The sequence below is a fragment of the Talpa occidentalis genome, unplaced genomic scaffold (genome assembly GCF_014898055.3).
Source record: "Talpa occidentalis isolate TD23 unplaced genomic scaffold, MPIMG_talOcc4v2.1 talOcc4.12, whole genome shotgun sequence".
NCBI classification, from domain to species: domain Eukaryota; kingdom Metazoa; phylum Chordata; class Mammalia; order Eulipotyphla; family Talpidae; genus Talpa; species Talpa occidentalis.
Window position 1 is genome coordinate 23608103 of NW_023601212.1, and position 9443 is coordinate 23617545.

General features: G+C 45.3%; 1 protein-coding gene across 1 annotated transcript; it reads left to right on the plus strand.

Annotated features, from left to right (window-relative positions):
- Positions 1-1713: 1713 nt before the first annotated feature.
- TBRG1 (transforming growth factor beta regulator 1) lies at positions 1714-9243 on the plus strand. Its single transcript, XM_037505521.2, has 9 exons — positions 1714-2053; positions 4078-4148; positions 4765-4997; positions 5572-5708; positions 5991-6137; positions 7219-7316; positions 7574-7684; positions 8101-8243; positions 8884-9243. Exons 1-9 carry the CDS (start codon positions 1904-1906, stop codon positions 9027-9029), a joined length of 1236 nt encoding a protein of 411 aa, XP_037361418.1. The 5' UTR covers positions 1714-1903; the 3' UTR covers positions 9030-9243.
- The last annotated feature ends 200 nt before the right edge of the window (positions 9244-9443 follow it).

A 9443-nucleotide genomic window follows, 5' to 3' on the forward strand; every position in this document is an offset into this window, starting at 1 on the left:
GGAGTATTATGGACTTTCTAAAATCTTCTTTGTCCTATATTTTCTAAATTTCTAAAATTTGCATGAAATGCTTTATGAGTTAAGGAAGTGTTTCTAATAAAGAAGAAACAATAAACATTTTAATGCAACTTCCACTTAAATAAATTGGCCTCTTTAGCTTGCAAAGGCAAACAATAGCACTTCCCTCCTACTAGCTACTATACACATACAAGAAGAGGAATAATGAAAAAGTCAGACCACAAAGCCTGCAAAGACAAATTACAGCTGGACAGCAAATAAAGCAAGCAGTTGACAAGTAAGGTATTGTTTTTTTAAACAAAGTATCCTCCTATCATTGAGAACTATAGTCAAGTTCCAAGTTACAAAACCAAACCATATTATCAAAGGCATGAGAATATGGATATCTTGTAGGTTGAAAATATTCCTGGCAGTTTCCAAAACTAAATCTATGGCTCCCTTGAGTGTATTTGTAAAAGTACACAAAAGGATTTGCTCTAAAGTCCTAAAATTAAAACCCAGTTTGTCAAGTCCAACAAGAGCAGCTCAAAACATGGTTGGAAGGACTTTCAAGAGCCTTCTCTCTTTGTCAAAACCATCTTGTCAAGACTGTCACTATTTTTACAATTTTCCGAAATGGAAAAGCCTTAATCATGAATTCTAAACCCTTTCTTTGTATTCTGTAACTAGCATTAGATTTTTCTCCAGTACTTCAGTAGACTTGTTTTAGCTATGTAAATATTGTTCCTTAATTTCTATATACATCTCTAGAAGGATAAATTTTAAATACGTAACAGTAATTATACTTTCTATCCGTGAAGTACCTTAACAGCGCAGACTTCTCATTCACCTCCATTATTCTAAAGAATGTCTTCGGTTTTAAGAAAACACTGTGATCCAGAGGCTGTCTCAACTAGTTAATGGCATGGCTGGAAGAACGAATAAAAGCTTTCTGCTCTCCAGATGAGAGCATTTATCAATACTGCATCCTAAAGACCGTGTATCTTTACTCGATTTTAGATAAGCCTTAACTACAGTTAGAACTACACAAACACAGGTATACAAACTTCCTCTTGCAATCATTAGGCAAACATTTACTGAGTGCTTCCACAGTGCTAAAATGCTCTAAATTCCTTGCTAACTCTTCCACCTTCCTACTAAATTCTAACCCGGGGTGGGGGGATGGACGCCTTTTTGTCATTCACATTTTTGTCTCGGGACGATTGCATAACATGCCTGAAGAAACATTTATGCAAACTGGCTGCAGAAGGAGGCGAGCAGTGGAGCACTTGAGCTCAGGCGCGCGCCAAGTCGGGAAGGCCAGTCTGCGCCTGGAGGAAAAACTGGGGTGGAAACGCAGTGGGCAGGAGGGCGCGTGCATGGACCTCGCGCTCAAGTTTCGCTCGCTGGAGTCCCACGCTCAGCACAGCCCTGCTAGCCCAGCACAAGACTCGGGGCCCCAGGGCCGCTCCGGGCCCCCCACCCCCTCCCCCCACCCCCTCCCCCCACCCTCCAGCCCTCCACCCCCTAACCTCCCCCCCACCCACTAACCCTCCACCCCACTCTCGCCGACCACGACTAGCCTCCCGCCCGCCCTTCCCTCCAGGCGGTCACCCCTCGGCCCGGACGAATCCATCCCACGCCCGCAACCCCGGAAGTTACACGCGGCCGCCCCGTTGCGCAACTTCCGGGCAGGGCTGACTTCCGAGCACACGCGGAAGTGCCGGGAGACGCCGGCCGCCGGCTTCGGTTACGAGCTCCCTGGCCCTGCTGCCGCCCCGGGGACGTTCTGAACGGGTGGGCACCTAAAGGCCGGCGCAGGCCAAACGCAGCCGGGGTCCCGCCCGCCCAGCGGCTCAGAGCCGATGCCGGCCGCGCCCTGCAGCCCCGGGAGCGGGGCCGGACCATGAGCCTGCTGGGCGGCCTCGCCTTCTCCCCGCGGGCCCCGCCGCAGGCCGGCAAGGCCAGGATGAAAAAGCTCCCGAAGAAGAGCCAGAACGAGAAGTACCGGCTCAAGTACCTGCGGCTGCGCAAGGCGGCCAAGGCCACGGTGTTTGTGAGTCTGACCGTCGCCCGGCCCCTCTCTGCCTGGACGCTCTCCTCATTCGCGAAATCTAACCCCCACCCCCCAAACTGTGCCCCCCCCCCCGAGTGACAGTGTTAAGATAGTGTATCCATTCCTCCTTGTAGGCAAATGACGCGATTTCTGTAATCCTTACGTGTAAGTGACAATGCAGGATTGTGAAGGTGAAAGGAGAGAGGTAACCCGCTTGGTACCTAGGGGTGCCAATAAATTGTCGTCATTGTAATTAACACGAACTCTCTGGTAGGGCGTTTGATTTGTTGAGATAACCTTGAGAAAGCAGCACTGTTTATAAAATGACAGCACAGAATCCCAGAGAGATGACTTGCTCAAGGGCACTGGGTCAGGCCTGACTCCTGCTCAGAGGTCCTGAGCCTGATACTGTATTCTTTCTTCCTCTTCAGAGCTGTTTTCCCAAGCTCGGCATACCCTTTACTGGCCCCTTCCCGAAATAAGCACGTGAAGCTTTCAATAATTTGCCCCCTTCTAATCTTTGAGTCTCCCAAGTCTAATGCCATTCTTTTATTGTAGAGGCAACGGGTTTGTTAAATGAATGAACTGTTTTGCCAGTCACAACTTTGTGTTGCCTTATTCTGGCCTGCTCAAGCTTGCCTCAGTGCTTGGAAACAGGCAGTGGAGCCCTCCATATACTCCCGCACCTGAATGCACAGATTTCCTCTCTGTCAAAACCTTGCACATCTCACGGTTTTGGTGGAAGTATAAGGAAATTTTTCATTCCAAAAACATTGAGTTTAACACCCACTACATCCTTGGAAATAAGGAAAGTGGAATTAAGAGGATTTGTTATCTAACCGTTACCTTTCTTTTATTCCCCCACATGTCAAAGGTACCTAAAGTTTGGAGCCTACCTTATTTTTTATTTATTTTTTACATCATTGTTCATTTTTAGACAATATATGCTCCTCCTCCCCTTCTCAGGTGTAGTCCCCATAGAATTTCCTTCAGTGCACCCGTGCACCATCACCACAGTCCACTGTTGGAGCCTACCTTATTAGGCTGATGTTGGTTCCATCAAGAGCATGAAGGTCTTGTGAAAAAAGCTATTGTTCGAACATTGAGAGATTGAGATCCTACCTATAGAACAGATTGGAACATTCCTTTCAGGTTGATTGTTGCTTGGGAGATTGGGTCATCAGTAAAGAGAGATGATGCTTGAAATAACATAAGTAAAGTTGAAGATTACACACCAGAGTTGATTTTTTTCCAGCTTTTCTCTTAAAGGTCCACAGTGCATGGGCCTCCCCGGTGGCGCAGCGGTTGAGCGCTGGGTTGCAAAGCTGCCCGCAGCCTCTGATGCACCGGTTCGATGCCTGGCTGCTCCCCGGCCACCGGAGTAGGGTCCCACATGGCGCGCAGACCTCTCCTGCCGCCCACTGCTCCCCTCAGCAGTGTACTTCAGTCCTTCTGCCTGCTCTGCTCCCCGCTCTGGCTCTGGTGAATTCTCTCACCTTCCCGCGCTTCTGACTGTACCCAATGCTTGTATAAATAAATAAAAAATAAATCTTTAAAAAAAAAAAGGTCCACAGTGCATGGGATCCTTTGGCTTAAGTTGGTCTTATAAGTGCTCCAAGAGCCAAGGCACTTGGGAATGGACATTTTTCCTATTTATAAACATTGAATATAAGCATCTTTGGATTGAAGCAGGGTATCCTTTTCTGTGGGAAAAACTCCTAATTAAGTTGGCAGTTCCCCTTAGTTCACCTAGGAAACCATCACATAGCTGTATTATTCTAGCATGATCATTAGTAGCATCCCCTTTCTTTCAAAGGTACCCTGATTTCTATAAATTATGTAACTGCCCTGACCATAGTGGAATGGACTCTATATTTTTTATATTTTGTCTGCAAAGTAGACTAGTTCTTCCTTCTCACCCAGCAACACAGACTTCTTTGGTTTGAAATAGAGTACCTCTTCCCAGCACAATACTTAGATCTTTCGTTCATTTTATGTGATTATGTTAAAAATTTTTCTTAAAGGAAAATGCTGCTATTTGTGATGAAATTGCTCGTCTTGAGGAAAAATTTCTCAAAGCAAAAGAAGAAAGAAGGTGAGCTGGCTTCATTTTGTGTTCAGATGACGTTTTTGGTAACTGATAATGGTGCTACTCCCTGGGAATTTTATCCAGTGGGACTTTCATGCATGGTAAAGCCCATCGGTTATTGATCAAGTAAATGCACAACCTCTGGTATTGGTTCCTATTCACTAAAGTCATTTTGGACGATGGTGATAAGACAGCCCCCCTATTCATCTTTCAGAAAAAGTCCTCTTGCCACATTTAATAGGTAATCTTACTAGAACTCCCCAATTATAAAAGTCAAGGTATAAAACATTAGCCTCCAAGTCTACAAATATTCATGCAGTACATACTACTCTGGAAAACTTAGCGGGTATATAGTCATATACTATGTGTCTGCCCTTCACGTTCCAACATTAAGATATAGGAACCCCAGACAGGAGATAGGCTTCAGTCCTTATCCTTCATCTCTTGAGGTATTATCCTTTGGAGCTTAGTTATTCCCAGGGTCCGAGAAGAACCTTATTTTTGTGAGTTTAGTGACCTTTATAGTTCTGGCTTTTCCCAGTACTTGAGTAAAATGCTGTAAAATACTGAACTGAGATAAAACTAAGTTCATACCTGTGCTCTCTCTCCTTCCTGACCTCAGGTACTTGCTAAAGAAGCTTCTCCAGCTTCAGGCTCTAACAGAAGGGGAAGTACAGGCCACAGCTCCTTCCCACAGCTCCAGTTTGCCCCTGACTTATGGTGTGGCCAGCTCTGTGGGAACTATACAGGGAGCTGGATCCATTTCTGGGCCCAGCACTGGGGCTGAGGAACCATTTGGGAAGAAATCCAAGAAGGAGAAAAAGGAAAAAGGCAAAGAAAACAACAAACTGGAAGGTACATTGGGGAGAGGCTGTCAGTTGCTCCAGTGACTGAATAACTAATAACAAAGACCTCGTACTAACTAGTATACACTCATGGCCACAGGTTGGCTTACACTTAATCCAGTCCTTAAGTAGCTCTAAAAACCCTTGAAAAGCAAGCATTCTCGAGCCACTTAGGATGGAGCAGTTCTACTTAAACCTGGTTAAATGGAAGGGAACAAGCTAACCCTCCCCATTCTTCCCTATCTCTAATTTTCTGGGTTGCCTTCAGTCTTTCCGGGAGGCAGGGAAATGGGCTAGGTGGCCTTTTGAGCACTTTTGACTTGGGAAATTTCTGATTTTGTAAAGGAAGTAAGAAGCCTTTAAAAAGGTATAAGACTTAAGTCTTAAACACTGATACTGAACTGGTCACTGCCAGGTGGGTGGGTTAGAAAGATACTCGGGCTTTGGGGCAAAGTCCCATGTGCCCATTCAGTGAGTGTAGAACCAAGATGGGCTTATTACTCTTCGCTTTCATGGGTACATTTTTCCCTTTCCCTCAGCTTTGAGAGGGGCTTAAAGTGGGTGACCCCAGATTTGCGTTTCAGTTCTGAAGAAAACAACCAAGAAAAAGAAAATGGAGGGAGGTGCTCGCAAGCTGGTTCAGCCCATTGCCCTGGATCCCTCAGGACGGCCTGTGTTCCCCATCGGACTGGGGGGTCTAACAGTTTATAGCCTGGGGGAGGTGAGTGAGACCAGCGATACTCAGAGAGGAGAATCAGAAATATGGGCATAATGGGGTTGAGCCTTCCCTCCCTGTTCCCATTAGCAGCAGCCCTTTGCTGATCCAAACCAACCCCAGAAAATCTCTGATCCCTAGGAAACCAGGTCAGATTTGTTCTGCTACACAGCCTGTGCTCTCTATGTACAAATTGAGTCACTCTTTGCAGCCCCAACGTGGTTCTAAAGATGCCCAGTTCTAAATTCGCCAGTGTCTTCAACCACAGGTGGGGGGAATCTTTTACAGATCATCACCGACCGACCTGGCTTCCATGATGAGAGTGCCATCTATCCTGTGGGCTACTGCAGTACTCGAGTATACGCCAGCATGAAGTGCCCAGACCAGAAGTGTCTCTATACCTGTCAGATCAAGGATGGTGGTATGCAGCCTCAGGTACCACTCTACTAAGAACCACTGTTTTTCTTCTTTATTTTTTTAAATTGAGAACCTGTAACAGTCACTTAATACATATGTAGTATTAGCTACACAAGTTAGGCTTTGCTCAGCTTCTGATCCAAGGTTCCTTACTTTGCCTCTACCTCTTTCTGGCCAAGTTTTATGGTGAAAATGGTCTTTTTTCCCTAACAATCAGAGGTGAAGGTGATGGCTGGGGAAAAAACTGCCTTGAATTATGGTAGTGGGAAGGATGAATAAAGGTTTAAGACTAGGATACTGGTCTCCCAGGTCCTGAAGAGTCTCAGAAACCAACATGCAGTCTCTTTGCTACCTCCATTTTGATCTTAACCCCAAATAGCAAACCAATCTTCCCTGTGTGTGGGCTTGCACTTTACATGTAAGGGATATGATCAGGCCTCACCTGGTCATTGTATCCAAAGCAGAAGCAACATGGTTCAGGGCAAAGGGCATCATCAGTCTGAGAATTAAGACAACCCAGTTTAATCACTTGTTAGCTGAGGTGTGACGTAAGGTCAGTTACTTTTCTGCATCTTGGAGTTATCCAAAGGGTAATTATACAGTACCTACTTTATAAAGTATCAAAGCAAAGGACTTGCTGTTTTCTTTTGGATTTGCTTGAATTTTTAATAGTGCTTTCAGAAATTGTACCCATCTCCTAGTGTGACACATAGCAGCTTCAAGTTCCAGAGTGGAGAAGGAGTTATAGGAATAGTGTGACTTTTCTCTAATGCTTTCTCCACTCCTGCCTCCTTAAAGATTGGCCTCCCCAGTGGCACAGTGGTTTGAGCGCAATGCTGTGAAGCTGTCCGTAGCCTCTGCAGCGCAGGTTCGCTTACCGGCCTGCCAGGGAGATACCCACATGGCACAGCAGACATCTCCTGTCTTGCCCACTGCTCCCCTCAGCAGTGCTTTCAGTCGTCTTTCTGCTCCCCGCTCTGTCTCTGGTGAATCCTCTCACCCTCCCATGCCTCTGGCTTGTACCCCAGCTCTTGTATAAATAAATAAATCTTAAAAAAAAAGAGAGAGATTGATCTGATTGCTCCTTTCTCTTTCTCAGTTTGAAATCGTTCCTGAAGATGACCCCCAGAATGCCATTGTCAGTACTTCTGCAGATGCCTGTCACGCAGAACTGCTCAAGACCATAAGTACGACAATGTAAGTTGACCAAGGACTTGAAGAAAAGCTTAAAAGATCACTTCTGGTACAGAGACCTTTTCTCTCTCACCTAATGGAGAGCCCTTACTTCTTAGAAAGCGGTCCCGCATTCTTTGGCTGTCTCAGCAGCTAGCATCTCCAGAGGATCCAAGTCAAGAAAGCTGTTGTGTGTTATGTGCTCATGCCCACATTGCATTTCTAAATCCATCTCATCTCCCTCTCAGCTCTCACACTAAAATTCTCCCTCTCCTGTTTAGGGGGAAATTAATGCCCAACCTGCTTCCATCTGGAGCTGACTTTTTTGGGTTTTCTCATCCAACCATCCACAACCTGATCCAGAGTTGTCCAGGAGCTCGAAAATGCATCAAGTAAGTGTGATCAGATCCATTCCCTCCAGAGAAGCTCTGTGATCTGTTAGCCAGGGTCCTGAACTGGCAGTTACTGCTTTGCCCATGCTGAACTGTCTGTGTGCGCCCCACATGCTTGCTCCTCCACTGCGTGCCTCAGAATTGCTCTGCTTGGCCCTCTGGATAGGTGAGGAGGAGCCAGTACCCCCACTGTACAATAATTTTTGTCTTCTCTGTGTACCGTGACAGCAGAAGGGTTGAGAAATCCTGTAAACTGAGTTGTCATTAAAGAAGGTCTTTTCTTCTTTAGGTTGTTTTTGTTAGTTAATGTATTTTTTTAAATAATGGGTGAGATCTAAAAAAATCAGATTTCTTTGGAATAAGAATGGGTTATTATGGCTGACAGCTCTAGATAATGATTCCTTTTGATCCTGCAGTTACCAGTGGGTGAAATTTGATGTGTGCAAACCTGGAGATGGGCAGTTACCCCCAGGACTGCCAGAGAATGATGCAACTATAAGTTTTGAAGCCTTTCAGAAAGAGACCTATGAGGAAGATCATAATGATCCCATTCTGCAAGGTAGCTTTAATTTTACCCTTCTGGTTTGAAAACTGAGCACTTTGAGGCTACCCCACTCTTTATTCATACCTCAGTACCCCAAATATCTATAGTGTAATAGAGCCTTCTCTGCTCCCACCATGGAGTCAGGAGGATCTGCCCTTCATAGCTCTCCAGCCATCCTTCCAGAAGTCACAGGGAGTGGCTGCAACCATAGTAAGGCAGGGCCAGTAAAAAACTGGGGCTTCTCATTTTCTAACCTAAATAAGACATAAGCAGAACTCCTGGGGAGAATTACTATGCAGGGCTAACATTTCAAATGCAGTAAGGGGGAGCAGGTCATGGCCCCATGAATTCCTTCCCAGAAATGGTTGGAGTGATCAGGACATCGGGGTCATATAGTGAGAGCTCTGGACTAGAAATGAAAAAAAAAAACAGAGTTAAAATCTTACTCTGCCTAATATATTCTTGAACCCCAGGCAAGTCACTTAATCTGTTGCAGCCAGTTTTCTTCATTGTAAAAGAAACTATCTGTCCTCTCTTACCAAACAAGGGCAAAATTGGGCTCACAGATGCAAGGATATTAAGGAGATTTGTCTGATCAAGCCAGTCTCCTGAGATTCCCAGGCAACAATGGAATTTAAGGCATTTTTTTCTCCAGGATCCTTGGACCTCCCAGAGCTTCATCCTACACCCTTTGTGTCATCTTACCAAACCATGTTCCTGACACACGAACCCTTGGTAGACACTCACCTACAGCACTTGAAGTCTCCGTCACAATGTAGCCCAACTCAGTCCTCGGACTGAACGAGAATGGACCAGATACCACATCATTTTCATCATGATCCATTTTAACTTAAAATAAAACTTAGGATATGTGGAAGAAGGCACAGGAGTGCCTGCAGCCGTTCAGGAGTGAAGAAGATATTAATTAATACATTTTGTCGTGGAGGTTCCCTTGGTGACAGTTTTCCCTGGGGAAAACTTAAGCTGCTTTATTTTTAGTAATAAATTTCTCTTGACAAGTCTGCTTATTTTCATCTTGTTGTAATCAGGGTATCTTTTTTTTTTTTTTTTTTTTTTTTTTTTGCTTAGCTCTGCCTGAGGTAGAGTACACTTAACGTCTCCTCTAAACCAGAGTGAGATGACTGCCGGCCCACGAAGGGGGGACTAAGATTCTGACCACCTTCTACCCTTGATTCTGATCCTCACTCAATGACT